Consider the following 19,578-nt stretch of genomic DNA (forward strand, 5'->3'; position numbering starts at 1 on the left):
AAAGGTCATGGAGAAGTCATGGAAAAGTCATTGGTGAAAAAGTGTATGAACCCTGATAATGGTAATATGGTTTCTTTACAAATCTCAAAATGTTGTTGCCTGTAATGTGCTTCGTTGTTTCAGACACAATCTTGAAATGTGGATGATGCTTAAGTGATTCAGCTTTCTGGACCAAGAGAGGAGTGCGAGAACATTCAGTCATTCAGAGCTTATGTGTGCCAAACACAAACATTCAAGTGATTAGGAAAATCATGAACAAATATACTGATGAAGATTAACATGAAACTTGGGTATGGGAAAACAATTTAATGAAAGAAAACAGAAGTGTGTTTAATTTGGAAGTGGGTGAATTCTGGTAGGGTTTTACACATAACGTGTTGAATACTATGCAACTGAATATAACAAGTATATCATCTTAAACGTGTTTTCATAAGGACGTGTAATACTGCTCCCAAAACTGAGACAAAAACAAGAATAAGACTGTTTAAGCGTGTAATAGACACTCAGAAAATCATTGTGTTTGCGCCTTAAAATGACATTTATGTAACTTGTGAGTTTCTCACAGTCACTGACAGGGGTTGTGTAGCCAGACTGTAATATTCGCATCTTTAAAATGTTAAACATTTGGGGATTTTTTTCAGAAAAAGAGAATACATTTAGAAGTTGCACATTCACATACATTGGCAGAAGGTAAGTATAGTGTATATTATAGAACAAATTTGAAATATAATGTCCTTGTCTTACCAGTAATGGCCTGCTTTAGGTGTTCAAATGTTTGCCAAGCCTTGGGAAGTAAAGCTGGTGTTCCCATGTTACCTTGCTGATATACGAAATCTGAAAAATCTCATATTTATACACTGCTTCTTTATGTCTCCTTTGTCTGTCTTATGAGAAGCTAATATGATATGAATTTGTTTGCATAAAAATGCCAAGATCTAAATGTCGATGGTTGATTTCTGACCAAACAATAAATCACCTCTGGCTGGAAGACAACTCTCTGCTCCATAGTTTCTCTAGAAATAAAACCACGTTGTACATTTTACTCATATAATCTGTTCAATATTTATACTCCATATTCCATAATGTCATATATTTGGAATATATATATATATTTGTATATATAATATCTGCATGTATATTTTCTATTTCAACATGTATATTTTCTATTTTATTTTATTTTTCTTTCTATTCTTGTATATTTTGCCTTTTATGCTGCTGTAACAACAACAATTTCCCAATTTGGGATCAATAAAGTACTATCTATCTATCTATCTATCTATCTATCTATCTAAAGTCAGTATTTTTCAAATGTTTCTGACATTCATTAGAGCAACCAAGCATGCAATCACCAGACTAATTCATGTTGAATCAATTATATTAATTTGTTTGCATAAAAATGCCCAGATCTGATGGTCGATGTCTAATCGTGTGTGTTTTGTTGTGTGCGAGCCAGCAGTCGGGGGTCAAAGGGGAGACATTGTGCATCTCGATGCATGTTTTGGTCTGGAACAGAGCTGCTGCACTACCACCACAGCAGTGAGGAAGTCCTGGGTTTGTTTGGTGCGCTCATCAGGACAGCTGGTGCCTGGGCAGCTGCACGGCTGCGGGGTGGCTGGGAAAGAGCCTGTCCCCGGCAAACCCAGGAGGGGCTTCTGCATCTGCTCAGCTGTCGACCCCCCCCACCCCCCACCCTCCATCCCTAGTTCCTCCGTGCTCTGTCAGCTGAGAGCAGCAGGAGAGACAGCTGGCCGGTGCTACAGGGGAGAGAGGAGGGTGAGGGTGTGTGTGTAAGGAGCTGGGTGGGGGTAGACCAATCAGCAATGACATCACTGCCAAAGGGACAATGAATGCATCCCACTAAAGGCCAATGATGGGTGCAAAGACCCAGGTGGGTGAATGTAACCAACATATTAAAAATGTATGTGCTGCATAGTGTTTGTATTCCACACCATTAGTCTTATTCTCATTAGGATGTCACTCCCCTTTTTACTTTTGCTTGTTCAGCCAAATACACAAACAAAGAAGCTTTTCTGTCTGCTGGCATAAGGTTTCTCGTGTGAGCAAGGTGTATGCAGACCCTTGATTGTAGTATCAATTAAAGCGCATACATGTCTGCCTTTAAAGTTTGCACTGAAGTATGAAAAATGCTTAACAAGTATCTCTCTACCGAAAGCCAGGAGATGTCGAATACCTCCATGTCATTGAGCTACGTTGCTGTTCAAAAAAGATCAAATATACATCATTAAGAACAATGTGCAATATTTCTGACAAGATTTGTAGTTATTTAAGTAACTTATTATAAAGATTTCCTTGTATTTTGGGAAACAAAATATGTGTTGTTAATCTTAAGTTTTTTCTTTCATATAAAAGTTGTAGTCCATTCACGAGTCACGATCAACAAAAGACTATATTTATTTGATGTGTGTGAATCTGATGTACAATGATTAAAATTAATTAGTTTCCATACATCATAACATTATTTACATTTAATTTTGCTGATGTTTTTATCCAAAAATGAGTTAAATAAACCAAATTCAGCAGGAAACGTGCAGGCACATTCACTTCAAATAAGCTAAAACATGTTCAGTTACAAATTAGGTTAAACTGTTTAATTACTGCAATTTATTTTATTTTTTGTGTCTTAGGTTTAATGGCTTTAGTTTCCTAAATCATGTGAAATGTTTAAAAAAAATGTCATATGATGAAATCAGTTTTGTATTTTCCCTCCGCTGGTATTACCAGTGTAAGAACCAACGTTTTGACTTCCACAACCCATCGCTGTGACTTTAATCAGCAGACATTGAAGAGGATGGAAATGGTGTGTGGGGGATGGTGTGCGTTGTTGGGTGTGTTTGGGGGATGGGGGGAGTCTGGGGAGTTTAAACGAGGAGAAGTGGAGGAGGTGAGGAGGTGAGGAGGAGGAGGAGGTGGAGGAGGAGGAGGAGGTGGAGGAGGAGGAGGAGGAGGAGAAGGAGGGAGGAGGTGGATGTACTAGAGAGCAGAGCTCCTTTGTCCTCATGAAGTCTGGCCATGCAGGGGTCAGGAGAGGAGCTCGGCTCAAGAGAGAGGCAAAGAAATGAGGAGAGGCTGATGTCACACTGAGAGCAGTCACATTATGTTTACAAATATTTAAATATATATAATTTTTCACACTTTTTAAACTGTTTATTTCTTTGGAAATTACAGAGAAGACTAACTGTGTGTATGTAAAGTAATCCAACACGAATAATATTTTAATATTCAAGGGATAAGACAGAATCGAATAAATAATATAACACAATAATGCCTGTTGTAACTTGGTGACTTCCTGTACAGCCTTTCACCTGGTTTTGTAACAGCCTTTAAATCCTGTGTTCTTTAATGGTGAATGATTTTATTAGAAACACATTTTGAAGAATAGAAAAAAATAATGAAATTAAATTACAGTTTGCCCAGCTGACTTCTTGTTTGAGTTTCTTTTTAATCTAAAATACCATTTATAATTATGTATCAACATTTATTATTATAAAATGTAAACTTCCTGTTGTGTTTGGGTCAAATTCGACCCGTCTATAAATGTCTTTATGTCGGAAAGGAGGTTATTTCATCTAACATGTTTTTCATACGAAGTTCTTGGCAAGAAAATTTATATTTTTTTAATATATTTTAACTTGAGTCTGTTTGTGCTACCATAAAAAAAAGCTTTTGAAACAGAGTCCTGACAGAAGTTGAACATACAGGGATATTTCTGAAACTCAAACATGTGGGACGTGTTTACCTATTTAATAATGTTTCATTTTGTGTTGATGAGGTTTATTCACTATAAAACAAAGTTGTCTGAACAAGGTGTAACACAGATGTGGGTTATGATCTTTACTAAATGCTTTAGAAAAAGTCAAACCAGGGGAAACATGTGTGCAGTTGACGGGAAGACAACACAAAGGTTAACATTTTCAGTTTTTTAAATCTATACATTTTGGTCGATTTCTGACCAAACAAGAAAAAAATGTTTCAGTATTTTTCACAATTTTCTGACATTCATGATTAGACCAAGCAAGCATGCAATCACCAGACTAATTCATGTTGAAAAGAATCATTACTTGCAGCCCTTATCAAAATAAAAGAAACAACACCTAAAGATAAGTCTCTATTTGGGATGCAACAAGAGAAAACACACATCTTAAGCACTTAAGCACTCAGGTTTATCTTCACTGTATCCTCAGGGTTAAAGAATAAAACCCATAGCCATAGGGGGAGAGTTGAGGATGAGAAGGGAGGAGGGGGGACGGAGGTGATGGAGGATGAGGGCTATACATATCCATCTGTCTGGGAGATAAAGCAAAGTTCATCTCACTGTTATCCAGCTATGGTTTCATCTAAGTGGCCAGAGCCCATCTGCTGTGAGCATGAAAGGTCGCTGCTGATCATTGATCCCTTATTGATTCCATGAATTGTTAAATGACCACCAAGGTCAATTAATTAACCAGTTGCTGGGTGTTTTAATTGCCCTGGGCTAATTTAAGCCCACTGATTAATTCTGGGTCCCAGTTGGTGGAAATGAACCTCACCATCAATGGTGGGATTAAGAGCACAACAATGGATGACAGATGACTGACAGAGCACTGAGTGGCTTTGGAAAGCTGTGCTGATGTTTGCATTGTACATTTTAATGAGCTTATTGTGTCAATGGACTCGATGAGTTGAACATATTGCCATAATTTATTCCAGACTGCCACTGAAACATATTGAACAATTTCTTGTTATTTTTGTGAGGTCAACCCCGTCAAAGAAAACAGACTGTGAGGCCGTAAGGTGAATTCATGTTTATATTAAAGGGATGTGGGACTAAAACTATTTGTTCTGGCACTCCATAAGCTAAACAGAACATCCAAAGGTTTCAGTGTATAGTTGAAATACATTTTCATGGATTTGGCTGTTTTTGATTATGATAAAATTACAACATACAATATACATAAGAAGAAAAAAATACATAAAAGAGTGGAATATTTTAGTGCAATTGGAGCAATGGTACAATTGAAATGCATGAATAGGTAATAATGAAACTATGCACATGACCCTAACTGTACAGAGAATTGAGTGCACTTAATTATGGCAAGCGGAGTTAAGTAGCATTTACTCAAGAACTGTACTTAAGTACAAATTTTAGGGACTTGGGTATTTCAATGTTTTACTACTTAAAGGTCCCATGTCATGCTTTTCCGGTTATTATCCGTCCCCTTGTGTGTTATGTAGCTTTTTCTGCATGTAAACTGTCTGCATGTAAACTGTCTGCAAAGTACACCCTGTGGCGAGTAAAACTCTAACACAGAAAAGATGTGTCTATGCTGCCCCAGAACGCCTCGTTGGAGATTTTCTTTTTCCATTTTTTTCTTCCGGGAACCAAGTGACGTAACGACGATCCAAATGGACCAATCCGCGGAGCTCCTCACACACACACACTCGGCCAGCCTTATTTTTCTCAGCTGCAGCTCCGTGGATTTCTCAGCCTGGACTCCGCCTTAGACAGCGGGACACGGCGAGGCCCGGCCCGTGTGTGTGTGTGCTCCGGCCGAGCTCGGGCCGGGCCTCGTCGTGTCCCACCGCCCCGCAGACCCCACGCAGCAACCAGGAAACAACACCAGCAAGCCAGCTCACACTGTCCGCTCCAACAGCGAGCCGCGCAATGTCCCACTAACACGGCACCCAGACCCCACGCAGCATTCTCATCTGTTTGTCATTGCTGGTGTCATTTTCTGGTTGCTAACGCCATTGTAACACATAATCACTGATGTTCTGCTGTAACGGTGGTAGACTCATCAGAACAGAGTGGGCGAGCTGACCAATCAGAGCACAGTGGGCTCATAGGGAGGGGGGGTCAGGAGCTCCAACAAGCCGTTTAGGACAGAGAGTGAATACACATACTATACAGAGATGCTGTATGAGAAACCAATGTGAGTTTGGAAAATTGCACAATGTAAATATATTCTAGTAGACCTCAACAATGGAATTATGATCAGTAGAAATGGCCATGACATGGGACCTTTACACTTTTACCCTACTACAATTCAGAGGTAAATTATGTACTTTTAATCGACTACATTAATGCAATACCTTTAGTTACTTTGCAGAAAAGCTAGCTGCACCTTTACCAGCTGTGACAATACCTAAATGCATTAATAATCATAATCAAAACATATATTAAATATTATTCTGAAATGGGTCAATCTGCAGAATGAGTACTTTTAATTTTGGCACTTTCAGTATATTTTGATGCTATGACTTTTACTTGAGTAACATTTTGAATGCAGGACTTTTACTTGTAACATGAGTATTCCTACACTCTGGTTCTACTATTACTTAAGTACAAGATCTGAGTACTTCTTCCACCTCTGACTATGGCACATACAGAATGGCAAAGTTGGACCTGGACTAAACAGTGATGAACGTTTACAACAACTATTCTATCAAAATATGTTTTAACACAGTTAAAACAGACAGTTTGTCTGAGTGTGTATTGGCTTTGTGTTTTGTTAGAATTTGGTTGACTTTCATACAGTACACTCTTTTCTCTCTCTCTCTCTCTATCTCTTTCTCACACAAACAAGACCACACACACACACCTCTGTGTGTCAGGTGTCGGTCCTTTCCTGCCTGCCGCTGATTAATCTCAGTGTTTGGTGACGTCAGTTTGTGTTTACTATCAAATACAGGCCTTAACTATCAGCCCTCCTAGCCTGCGAGAAAGTCCCACAGTCAGTGTGTGAGTGTGTGTCTGTGTGTGAGATTGCATAATTTGTGTGTGTGTTTACTCCTGGCCACTTTGAGATAAGAGCGGTAAACTGTGAATGGTGATCACTTTCTATCTTGAAGCAAAGCTAATGATCCATCAGTGTTCCCTATAGGTTTGATTCAAGACTCTGTAAGGACGGTTTAATGCCTACAAACAGTGTTCTGTATTTATTTGTGAAAAATAACTAATCTTTACACTTTACACACAAAAACATCTCACAGTATGCCATTAGCAAAATACTTATGTAAATAAAATAACTTGTTTTATTATTTGTTACTGTATATTTTGTAATTCAACATGTATATTTTCTACTTTCTTGTTTATTTCTAGTCTTTTAATTTGTATTGTACGATGCCATGTCTTTTTATGCTGCTGCAACACAAATATTTCCCAAATTGGGATCAATAAAGTACTTCTTATTTTATCTTAAATGTCCTTCCCAATTCAACAATAATTGAGTTTTAAAATCAAAAATGGCCTTATCAAAAAGGTTTTGAAGTGCAGTACTTTGTTTGGTTTTGTAACTGAATAGTGACAAGATGTGATCAACAGTTAAAAGAAAAGTTGTTCTAAATAACTATAATCCCCTACTAATCACAGATTATCTTCTTAGCTGTAGCACTAACACAATCCAAATCGGAAATCTGTAATCTGCCGACTGATTATTGGACTTTTGGATGAACAATGTACAGATGAAATAGACAATGCATTTTACCGGCTGTAACAAGTTGTGATTATGATTATTTATTTACTTCTGTTGTGAGCTGTGTTACATATCTGTTATGTTTCTACTATCAAACAAACAATATACAAAAATGACACTGGAGGCATAAGAAAACTGTACTTTACTGTTAGAGGGTTTGATTTGACACACCAAGACACATCTTTACATTTGTTTGCCCTAACGGATGCTCTTCCTCTTCAAATGACCTAATTACTTTTATTTTTTATTTGTATTAACCAGTTTTAAAACTCCTTGTGATCAATACAGTGTGTCATGTGTTTTTCAAAAATACTCACATTTAATTTAGGGTATTTAGATTACTGCCATCCTTCCTCATTAAATCCCTGATCATTGATTCAGTAAGGCAATTGAATCTTCATGTACTGACCACTCTCACCAACAGGAGGCGATGTTAGACTGCTGGAAAGTACTTTTTATCCCTTCAACACATCATGCATTTAAAGTGACTCTTTCTAAAATATTAGTGCTTACATACATTTTTTTGAATTCCCCTAAATGCCAATTAACATTTAAAACTCAAAATGTCATTTTGTATTGAAACATAAAGATGTGCCAATATTAACGCCTGTATCTAGTGTTTGCCTTCTTGAAAGAGAAAATAATTGACTAAAGAGAAGGTGACAGAAACTCTCATGCTGATGCTGTTTGGAAACACTTTGTGGAAAGCTTATTTCACAATTTAATTGACTGTTTATAACGCAAAAAGGTTAACATTTACCACCTTTTTTTTTAAAGCTCCATTTTAGTGTTTGGTCAAATCAGTGTCCCAAAATCACAGCTTAGTCTGCGTAAACATGTGTAAGCAGGATATGAACTTATATATACACACACAGACAACAGGCCACCTCAGTGTAGCAACACACTTCCCAATTATGTTACGCCCAGGCCTAGGGGAACCTAAGCGCAGCACAAAGTTTGCTCTCTCCCGACTTTTCCCACTCCCAAGAACAGGTCAATGTGACACAGGAAATCAGCTTTTTGAGATTTAATGAACTAAAAAAGAGGTGAGACATTCCCAACATAACAAACAAAAATCGTCTTTACAGAGTATTCCTTAAACTTGCCAAATAAACCAAAATAAACCAAAATAAAGTACAGGCTTCTTACCTACTATTACCAGTAAACAGGAGAAAAAGGTTCAAACAAAAAAGAGGATGTCTCACTCCTAAACAAATCAAAGCGTGTCTTAGAAGACAGGTTCATTTAGTTTAACTTTCTAAGATTTCAAAATATACAAAAAGGACCGGTATACGGTAGAACTACACCCACAGCACAACAGGTCAGATATTGTAACACGCGCAGAGTTGGGAGTAGGAGAAGTTGAGTCAGAGAGCCCCCCTCAGGTGTGGCTCATCAGGTTCAGGTTGATCACTGAAACACAAACAAGAGCCAGCAAGCAGAACACAAAGGCAGAGACCCCTAGTGGAGTGGAGGGGGTCGTAACACCCCCCCACTTAAAAAAGGGGTTCCCCCTAGGAACACCGTCCAAACGTAGCAACCGACACCATTTTTAAATGCAAAGTTCAAAATGACATATACATGTTCCATACTGACCGGTTTGAATTTCATATCGGTGTTCACCCAGTCTCCATTTTCCAACCCAGCAACTCTAGTGCCTGAAGAAGCCTTTTAAGAGATGCAACCCCGCAACATCAGTGCCAAAGGAAGCTTTTTAAGAGTTTACAGGAAAGATGGAGATCAGAGAGAACACATACTGAAGAGAAGGGTGATGGATGATGGGCCATGCATGGAAGAGCATAGGGGGTGAAGACCAGGGGGTGAAGACCAGGGGGTGAAGACCAGGGGCCTCATTTATAAAGGGATATACGCTCAAAAAATGGCGTACGCCAGTTTCTACGCAATGTTTGCGATTTATAAAATACTAACTTGACGGGAAAATGTGCGGTCCTCCACGCAAACTCTAACCCATGCGTACGCACTAAGCACACAACGGGAGAGACGAGAAACTGCGACACCGTTGGCAGAAGGAAGAATGGAGAGAAATATGTGGAAATAATACCATAAATAAAATGTTACCTCTCATTTATCATATGAAGAATTCATTTTCAAACATTGATTAAAGCCAATCTTAAAATGATTAAACAAACGCCTGTTTGAGACTCCTCAGTGCACACACAAACGTAACTTGGAGAAATAAATAAATACGGATATGTTATTTAAAACCACCTCGAATATGTTGTGTTAATGTTATGAAATGTTTTCTCATAAATGATGCGGTAAGCAGGAGGACAGAATTACGTCTAAACTGACGCCGTTTTGCATTTCTATAGGTTGTAGATACGAGCATGGTTTTATATACTATCACGTTTAATCGTGTTTTATGCCGTTTGCCAAAACTTGGTAAGTCGCTCGTAAAACACAGGAGGTATGGAAACTAAGAACACCATATGTGGTAAATTGTACAGCTAATATAACACAACACATTAGTTGTACTTCCTTTAACTGGTGGATTATGGATATATAGTTGCTGATCGAAAGCTGGAACACAAACCACCAAATACAACAAAATAATTCAGATCCAGTCGTCATGACTCCACTCCGGAGGGATTCCCCAATCATTTCATAGAGTTTCTCATCAAGTGGCTGTCTCCTGTCCCCGGTACAAACACACTGCCTGAGGAAGGTGTATTTTTTTTGTCATTAACTTTTTTCGGACCACTTATTTATTTATTTTGGTGACGATCCGACTTCCATGCTGCTACTCTGGTTCAAACTGCATCCACCAAACAATATGATTTATCTCGACCTCCCCAAAATAACCAAAATCTGACACGGTGTGAGATGTCTTTTTTAGCTGTTCTATCGTCATTTCCTGCGATCTTCTTCATGCAGTCAGTCAAAATGAATGAATTAATGGGCGTTTCTTTGACTATTTATAGGCAAATATGGGCGTTACGAGTCGATTGTGATTTATAAAGGGAAACAGGCGTAGGAAGTGCCGTACGCACTTCCCTCGCCGGTACGCAATGTTTTGTGAATCGGAAAATGTCGGAACATTTCTGTACCTATTTGTTTGCTTTGTACTACGTAAGCAACCTTCCCACGTCAATCCTACGCAAGGCGGGAGAGGGCAATGTAATGGCGCGTTTCCACTACACGGCCTCGCTCGGCCTCGCTAGGTATGGCTAGGCCTCGTTAGGACTGGCTCACTTTATGGCGCATTTCCATTACAGTTTAGGAACTGGGGTAGTATCTATAGTAACGCAGTGTAGGCGGAGCCGTGACGTCATCTTCAATGAGAACCCCAGAAAAACAACACAGCCGTTAGCTGTTAGCACTCAGAGCTCACAGCTCCTCATATATGTTCAGAAACTAGACAAAAGTTAAACAAGTACAAACCACAGACTGCCTGTGTCATGGCGAATACAGTCGCTGCTTTATTTATGTCTGTATAGGCCGTTGTTGTGAGTGTGGACGGTCGGAGCATATACTGCGTTAGCTTAGCCAATCTCCATTTAGAAAACACGCATTTTAAAAGGTTTTTCGCCTGCCGTCTGTCTGCAGACTTGTCAAAGCATTAATTCATGGTTTTTACTAACCGGTATCAGTATGTTGTTACTTCGGCATCATTTTGAAACGTGTATTACAATTAAATCACGGTCAAATATGTCCATCTTGTTGTAGTTGTAGCCCCCTTGCCAGCGATTCTCTCTCTAGTTTAGAGTCTCAGCCCGACTCAGCCTCGTTGTCTCTGGCCCTAGACCCACGATTTTATGAGGTCAGAAAAACTGTGAATTAGGACCCGCCGGCCGGTACTAGGCCAAGTGGAAACGCAACCAAAAACGGGCCGCTGACGTCACAGCCCTCTTAAACCGTGCTCCGCGCTGTAGTGGAAACGCGTTATAAATTAGGCCCCAGCTGGACCCGACACGTGGACATCTTCTCCAAAGACTTCCTGTTCGTGCCTATCACCCAACAAGCTCACTGGTTCCTGGTGGTGGTCTGCTTCCCCGGCCTGGAGGAGCCTCAGCACCAAGAGTTCACCTGTCCTGCAGCTGCAGGTAAACCTTCGTCCAACGATCTGAGACCTCAGTCCGAAGCGCCGGAGTGCACGGAGCAGAGCTGGCGGAGGGACACGGTGTTGAAGCGGCCGTGCATTCTGGTGATGGATTCTCTGAAGCTGTCGCACAAAGAGACCGTCTGCAGTCTGATCAGAGACTACCTGCAGGTGGAGTGGGGGGCATACTTGCCAACCCTCCCGATTTCATTGCCCTCTCTCGGTTTCCTCCAGGGGTCATATTTCTCCCAATTTCTGACAAAATCAGATTTACTCAGGACTGTTTCCACTCGGACAAGAACAAGAATCGACAACTCTACCCTCTGCTCACTCCTTTCCATATGCTCCATCAAGGATGGTGCTACAGGCCGCAAGGCAGTGCACTTACAACAACAATAAGCATGTTAATGTTAATCTAACAGCTCCGGCGATCCACTAGCACCCACCCACCCCCCCGTGGTGGTTTTGAAATGCTCCCGCTTTCTGAGGTCTCAAGGTTGGCAAGTATGGTGAGGGGTGAGGCGGGGGACACCCAGGGTGTTTTTGGGGGAGTCGATCAGGAGCAGTGGCTGCAGAGTTCCTCAACAAAACAACTGCAGCGACTGTGGAGTTTACCTGCTGCAATACATGGAGAGCTTCATACAGAACCCTGTGGTGCACTTCGACCTGCCGCTGCGATTGGAGAACTGGTTTCCACAGCAACGCGTGCGTCAGAAGCGCGAGGAGATCCGCGGGCTGATCCTGGATCTGCACCGAGCGCAGAAACACACATAGAGGTTTATTATTATATTTGTATACATATATTCTCACACCCTTCTGGAGAGAACTGCCTCTTTGTTTGGGTGTATATGTGTCTGTATACATTTTGTGTCTGTGTGTGTAGGGTTGTGTGTCCATGTGTGCGTGAAGGCACAGATTGTGTATGGATTGTAACATTGAAAGGCAACTCTGTGTAAAACTGTGACTGTGCTGTTTTAGTAGCCCTTTTCATACTTGATGTAAAGGTAATAGGGTTCATTCCTCAAGTGTCTGCGTGCACTGTGTGTGTGTCTGTGTGTGTAGGTGTGTGTGTATCATTTAACAGGTCTGTAGGTTCCAATAAAATAAAAAATAAAACAGAGTAAATAATGATTCATTGATTAGTTCTCTTCAGTAAATGCATTAGAGAAGACAAATTAATGTTGTATTCAAGTGACCTGCTGTGCACTGACTAAAAGACACTAGCGATTCATTTGAGATAAAAGAGCAATATCTGTATTTTTACCAAAAAAAAAAAAAACTTTACAAGAATTTGATTTGATCCTGAGCTGAGGTATTTCTAAAATCATGAAAATTGCTGAAGAAGAAAATAGTGAACTCTATTTCCTTAAGTGTTACAGACACCAGAAGGGGGCAGTGGAGGGCCATTTCTCCCCTGTCAGAGTGAAGAGCCTCTCTCTGTCATATTATCATGTTTAGTTGTATCTTGCAGTAATATATTGGATACTTGGTGATGGTTATTATGTGCACAGGGATAGATAATGGGGGGCATTGGTGACATGAAAGGTTAGGCACAGTCAGAGGGAGCACACAGTTCTTACTAGACCTATAGAGATACATCCCAGAGACTGAACATCAGTCACTTGCAGAATTGAAAAACCCTAGTAATGCTCAACAACTTCAATAAACCACAAACCAAACTGCATATACAGCCTGGAAAATCTTCTGTATTGTGTCTCCGTACGATTACTACGACCACCTGCCTGTTATCAATGGCAACACAACAGGAAAAAAGTCAACATTGCCATTACAACTCCCTTTTCACATTTTTATATGTGACCGAATGTGTCACAACAACCCAGGAGGTCACAGGAGGGGTCACAACCAATCAGGGCACACTTTGGGTCAGGGTGGTCAATAGACATTTATTTCTTTACCCTTCCACCTATTGTTCTCACCTGAGATAGCAAACAAAGCGACAAATCCAAATTGAACAATGCCCTTCACAATGTGGACTGATGCCAAGGACATGGTCGAAACAAATTATACAATTAATGTGTGAGGTTGTGGGGGTGTTTGTAGGTTTGTGTGTGTGTGTGTTTTCACCAGATGCAGATTCCTGGAGGGCCTGCCTCTTCACAGGTCTGAGCACTGTCCCGTTAACGAGTTGAAGGTCAAATGCTCGCTCGTGCTGTGTCACAGCTGCGCTAATGGCAGGTTCACGCATAAACCAGTAGTGTGTGTGTGTGTGTGTGTGTGTGTGTGTGTGTGTGTGTGTGTGTGTGTGTGTGTGTGTGTGTGTGTGTGTGTGTGTGTGTGTGTGTGTGTGTGTGTGTGTGTGTGTGTGTGTGTGTGTGTGTGTGTGTGTGTGTGTGTGTGTGTGTGTGATGGAATAAGTGAGTTTGGAAAGACAAAGAGTGGAGAGTAAAAGTGCCCTTGGGGAAGCCATTACTTCGGAGAATGATAAATATGTTTTTTGAGATCTCAGGGGGCGGACATGGTGTTGATTGACGCAACCTGAGGCCCATAATGATAAGTCATGGAGATAACAAGATGGCTATTTCTGCCCTTGGACAAGCATTTAAAACATGTCACTTTACTAGAATAACTGAGATCTTGCAAAGAAAGTAAAGTCAAACACACACACACACACACAATCACAGATGTTCACATGTTGTGACCTCTTTGACCTTAAGCTCACAAACCACACTTGTTAGAAGAACCATGTAAGTGTTAAGGATTTAAGTTCAAACTGGATTTTTGGGGCCAAACACAAAAAATATATATGTATTAACATTCCTACTAAAGATACAATGTTTCTATATGTGTGTTCAACAACATAATATGTCCTGAGGTGTGTTTTTTTGGATATACTCATTCTCTCCACTGCCCACTACTTTCACTTCCTGTGGAAACTGCAAAAGAGTCACTGGTTGCTAATAATAATACTTGACCTTTTAAGTTACAAAGTTAGTGTCATACTTTGTCTCACAATCACTGTCTCAGTGACTATGAAGGCAAAGCTCCCGTAACCTTTAGTTAAGTTGACATTTAATCCAAACCACAATGTTCCCTAACCTTATTTCAAACTAAACCATGATCATTCCCTGAAGTAAAAGTATTTTCAGTTTTCAGCCTTGACAATCAGTGTATCATTGATCAAGGCACGAGTCTATCTGAGGTGGCGAGGCAGCAGCCATCTGTAAACGTGGTGAGTCAGGGTTGTGCTACACACCCTTTCTCGGTTTCTGTGTAAGAAAAACGGTATTTTAGTGTTTGAAGAGAGCCTCCCTATCGTTAACATGATGTAGTGTCTGTGTGGGATTTAAAAACCCTCTTGTTTCAACCACATCACGCCTGGGGAACAGAGGGATCCAGATGTATTGTACATCGCTGTAATGATTGGTTGTTCTCCACATGGGATGTCATATTTCAGTCATAGTTCATCTCAAATTACAGATTGACTATTGTAGAAACCTGACATTTACTACAGCTTGTTCTACAGTGACATATTGCTTCTTCTTGTCACTGCCCACTTTGGATGTGTATGTGTATACACTCTCACTCAGGTCCCCACTCACTTTTAGAATGTTCAGTACATTTTCTGTTCGGTGGCCTCTTATGTTCCATGTTGCTACATGTAAATTATTTTAACTTTCTGCTAATCATCAGCTAGTAACAAGGACCGTTGACGTTACCACAACAACAGGAAGCAAAACAGAAGCTTGTTTGATATGGAGACGTTGTTTCGCTTGTATTTAATTGGCCGCTTATCTGAGAAAATCTATGATGTTTTTTCTTGTCTGAAGAAATAACCATCCAGTGACATTTAACCATCTATTCCATGTATGTTTTCAATTAAAGAATGTGCAAAGATTTGGAAATAAAAATTAAAATAGTTTTCTAATCCCACCATTTGGTATTTATATTTAATGCTTTACTAATTATCCACAATAACAATGTTTTTGAGTTCAGAAATCCTCATTAGGTTGCTTTGCCAGACATAACGTATATTGATATATGTGACTGATAGCGAATAAATCAGCATATATTCTTGTGCCACTCCTTTAATTCCCTATATGCCAACCCCTCTTGCCATGCCATGAATATTTCAACAGCTCAGTCGTCAGAGAAGTTGGGCAAAAGAGATCCCAATCAGGTGTATACTGTAACACATCCTGCCTCCTTTTTGACACCAAGCCCGAACAGTTGATGTGACGCCAATCATTCCAAAAATAATTATACTGTTTATGTTCATGCACTGCTACATGATGTTTTTTCCTGATATAATGTTTGATATTTCTCTTCCTCGGAGTAGCAGCCTACATCTTACCTGGTGCGACCCACCTTAGATCTCACTTCCCCTTAAATTTCATGAATGGTAATAAAAAAAACACACATGCAAACATACCATACTCAAACACAGACTATTTTGTACTTCCATGCACACAGACTCACATACTGTCGAGTGTGAAATGTGCCACGTGTCTTTCCACGTCCTGCCAGGCTGTGACTGTTTGCGTGTGTTTCAGTGCACCTGCGCTGGCATCACACTACACGCCTGATCCTTTTTCCCGCCACGCTGCCTGGCAGAGCATGCTGGGACGGTGCTGCCATCACGCCCTCCTGCCACATCCGTACGGGCCCGCTGCCACTCTGCCATAGCCCCCGTTTTGCTGAATGGTCCCGCTCTATGAGGGCTTTCATGTCTAGTGGGCCATGTCATGGGTTTAGCTATGAGTTCATTTCCCAGGCCGGGGTCCAGGGGATGTTTAATTTGGCCCCGGGCTCTAATCATTTAACTGAAGTGGAGGTGATGGCAACGTGTTTTTACACTGCTCATTTAAAGGAAGTGTGTGGACTCTAAATGTACCCTTATTTTCCCAGGGAGCTAACATGCATGTGATTAGGCTTCGCACACTTTTAAATACCTGTGGTGGAAGCTGTTACAAGTTCTGTGTAATTGTGTGAAAGAGACAGAGCAGAAAGGTGCTTGGATTTCTATGAGTTAGCAGGAGCGCTACTGGGTGTGTGTATAATTTAAGACTTAAGGGGTGATGTAATGTGCACGTGTTAATGGCAGGGGACAAAGGTTGTTTTTTGTGCCTAGCAAACACACACACACACACACACACACACACACACACACACACACACGCACACGCACACGCACACGCACACACACACATACACACACACACACACACACACACACACACACATACACACACACACACACACACACACACACACACACACACACACACACAGTGACATAATCACACACAAAAACACTCTTTCCCTCCAATTTAACCCTCCTTCCCGCTCTGTGTAATTTTGTTTTGTTAATATAGTTCAGAGAGGATTAGTCAATGATGAGTAACGTCAGACCCACAATGTGAACCTTCACCTCATGAATACTACAACTATTACACATACACACACACAAAATGTTGAATCATGCTTGTGTAGCAATGAGGGAGAGAACGGTGACATCATCTCAAAGTGTGTGTGCAGGAGGGGGGCAACTGCAAGGGGTGCGGCTATTGTTTGAGTGTGCTTTCAAGGTGTCGGGTTTGTCTGTGTGTGTATGTGCGTGTGTGTGTGTGTGTGTGTGTGTGTGTGTGTGTGTGTGTGTGTGTGTGTGTTTGCATGCGTGCGTGCGTGCGTGCGTGCGCCTTTATATCTGAGCTCCATGCTTGTGTATGAGCATGTGAGTGTGATTCAGAGGCTGCTTGTTGGCTGAGACTCTGACTCACCGTCTGTCTGCTAGAGGTGACTTTCCAGGTCTGTCTATGTTTTCCCGCCAAAAATCTCCCCCCTCCCGGTGTTTGTTCCTCCCCCCACCCCCACTGCTGTCCTGCACCACCACCTCCTCCTTCTCTTCTCTCCTTGGGCATCATTCAAGCAGTTTTGACCTCTGACCTCTTGGCCCTGTTGACTCGAGAGGCCAGGAGAAGCCGCTGAGAGCTCCTCGTGCCTCTGGCCAGAAATAGAGCTTTGAGAAACTGTGTGTGTGTGTGTGTGTGTGTGTGTGTGTGTGTGTGTGTGTATGTGTGTGTGTGTGTGTGTGTGTGTGTGTGTGTGTGTGTGTGTGTGTGTGTGTGTGTGTGTGTGTGTGTGTGTGTGTGTGTGTGTGTGTGTGTGTGTGTGTGTGTGTGTGCGTGTGTGCGTGTGTGCGTGTGTGTGTGTGTGTGTGTGTGTGCAATGAACATAAAATGAGATTATGGAGGAGATGTAAGGAAAGACAATTGGGAACTTTTGATTTGTCAATTGAACATTTCGGATAACACAACTTTTTAAAGCTTTTGAAATTAACACTGAGTTACAAAGTCCATAGTAAACCATTGCATAATTTTTTTGATCACATTTACCTCACACTACACTTCTTCCTTGTTGAACAGACATGATTCACATATACATAATAGCAGGTGTGGTAAGATTTCCCAGAAAACCACCATGTGATACAATGACACAAGGGAAAGACGAGGAAATTACAAGGAAGGGAAACTTATTTATTACATCATGGACGAGCCATCACCTGTGGTGTACTTTTCTTTTGTCTTATTGACAACAACAACAGCAGAGTGTTGTATTTCCTGGTCAGGTGTTGGGTCAGGAGTCAGATGTCCGACATATACGTCTCTGTTACACAAACAGTCAGACAAAAGCTTTGAGAGATTTGTAGGGGTGTAACGGTTCACATAATTCAAGGTTCGGTATGTACCTCGGTTTGCATAAAAATAAGGAACTCTAACATTTTGAATAATTAACTTTATTACACAGTTAAAAACAAACCACAAACAGTACCACACACACTCAGATGGCCGTATTATCTATAATGGCTGATGTCAAACAAAAAGGTTCCATCAAGCTGTAAAACTAAAAAGAATGTCTTGAAAATATTACAAAATAAATAATAAGATGGTGTTTCAATCCCTTTCAATCACAATCAATAAAAGCCGGGGTCCTCTACTATTGCATAAGGGCGCAGCATAGCCGTTGAAAAACATATGCCAATAGCTTCCGTTATTTATTTTGGTCTCTCGGCTTTCATGTCTATTGGCTTCTTAAAAACAGCGGGGATAAGCTGTTGAACTGCTGTTGTCTTTTGCCGGGCTCCGGTGATTGCCAAATCTGGGTAATGCCTTCTGATATGATTTAGCATGTTTGGCGTGTGTTACTATTAGCATACCGCACCGCTGTCGAACAGCTTGGTTGGTTATTGGCTAATGGTTACTCAAGCCAAAAAATCCTTATGACATCATAAAGTGGCCAAAATCTGATCAGCTCATTTTCAGACAGGTTTTTATATAAATGGATCAGGACAAGAAGTGAGGGAATCTTTCTTCCTGAAACTTTCAGAATCTCTTTACACAGAGGGGACACATGTTGATGTAGAAAAGACATGAAAAAGTGGATTTTGCATAATAGGTGACCTTTAACTTTAACGGCCCGTCCACACAGCGGCTTTGGAAAAAGCTTGCCGGCGGGCGTGTCTGAAGCTCGACCCTGAGACACAAGCAGTGGTTTGATTGGCTAGAGCTTGTACTGGCATATGATTTGATTGGCTGACGCTTCCACCGAAAGCTTCAGAAGCTTCAAAAGTTGAACATTGCTCAACTTTTGAAGCCTGAGATGCCTGGAAAGCTCCGCTCTGCTTCCCACAATGCAGTTCGGCGAAAAAGTGGGGCAAAGTGACGTCACCCCATTCAAAGTGAATGGGCAGAAGCGTTGGAAGATGTTTTTAACGCTGCTGTGTGGACGTACCGTAAGGCCCTGACACACCAAGCAGTCACCAGAGAACTCGCCGACGCCGACTGTTGCGTCGCCGTGTTCTCCTGCGTCTTGGCCGTGTGTCGCACTGGAACACACCGCAAAGACTTCAGCCGAGCACGTACGAACTGCGCATGCGTGAGTGGCAATAATTCTCCTTAACAGCAGGCGGCGGTAGTGTGTATTCGTCATTCAAAAGAGGCAACAACCGGAAGACAGAGAAGAAGAACAGACTGCGTGATCTAAACAAACAACAAATAGCGTGTGCGTTCCATTTTCACTCTCGTCCAT

General features: G+C 41.2%; 1 protein-coding gene across 1 annotated transcript; it reads left to right on the forward strand.

Annotated features, from left to right (window-relative positions):
• Positions 1–1,416: 1,416 nt before the first annotated feature.
• On the forward strand, positions 1,417–12,326 carry LOC117497454 (sentrin-specific protease 6-like). The gene is made up of 3 exons (XM_034149441.1): positions 1,417–1,717; positions 11,366–11,713; positions 12,047–12,326. The coding sequence occupies exons 1-3, from the start codon at positions 1,417–1,419 to the stop codon at positions 12,304–12,306; spliced, it is 909 nt and encodes a 302-aa protein (XP_034005332.1). The 3' UTR covers positions 12,307–12,326.
• Positions 12,327–19,578: the final 7,252 nt, after the last annotated feature.

Source organism: Trematomus bernacchii, unplaced genomic scaffold (genome assembly GCF_902827165.1).
Source record: "Trematomus bernacchii unplaced genomic scaffold, fTreBer1.1, whole genome shotgun sequence".
NCBI lineage: Eukaryota > Metazoa > Chordata > Actinopteri > Perciformes > Nototheniidae > Trematomus > Trematomus bernacchii.

What these genes read in the sequence shown, in the direction of transcription:
- LOC117497454 (XM_034149441.1), top strand. Translation starts at nt 1,417, where the DNA reads ATGTCTAATCGTGTGTGTTTTGTTGTGTGCGAGCCAGCAGTCGGGGGT. An exon ending in CCCTAGTTCCTCCGTGCTCT is followed by an intron (nt 1,718 to 11,365) that starts GTCAGCTGAGAG and finishes TCCGCGCTGTAG; the next exon opens with TGGAAACGCGTTATAAATTA. An exon ending in CTACCTGCAGGTGGAGTGGG is followed by an intron (nt 11,714 to 12,046) that starts GGGCATACTTGC and finishes AAGTATGGTGAG; the next exon opens with GGGTGAGGCGGGGGACACCC.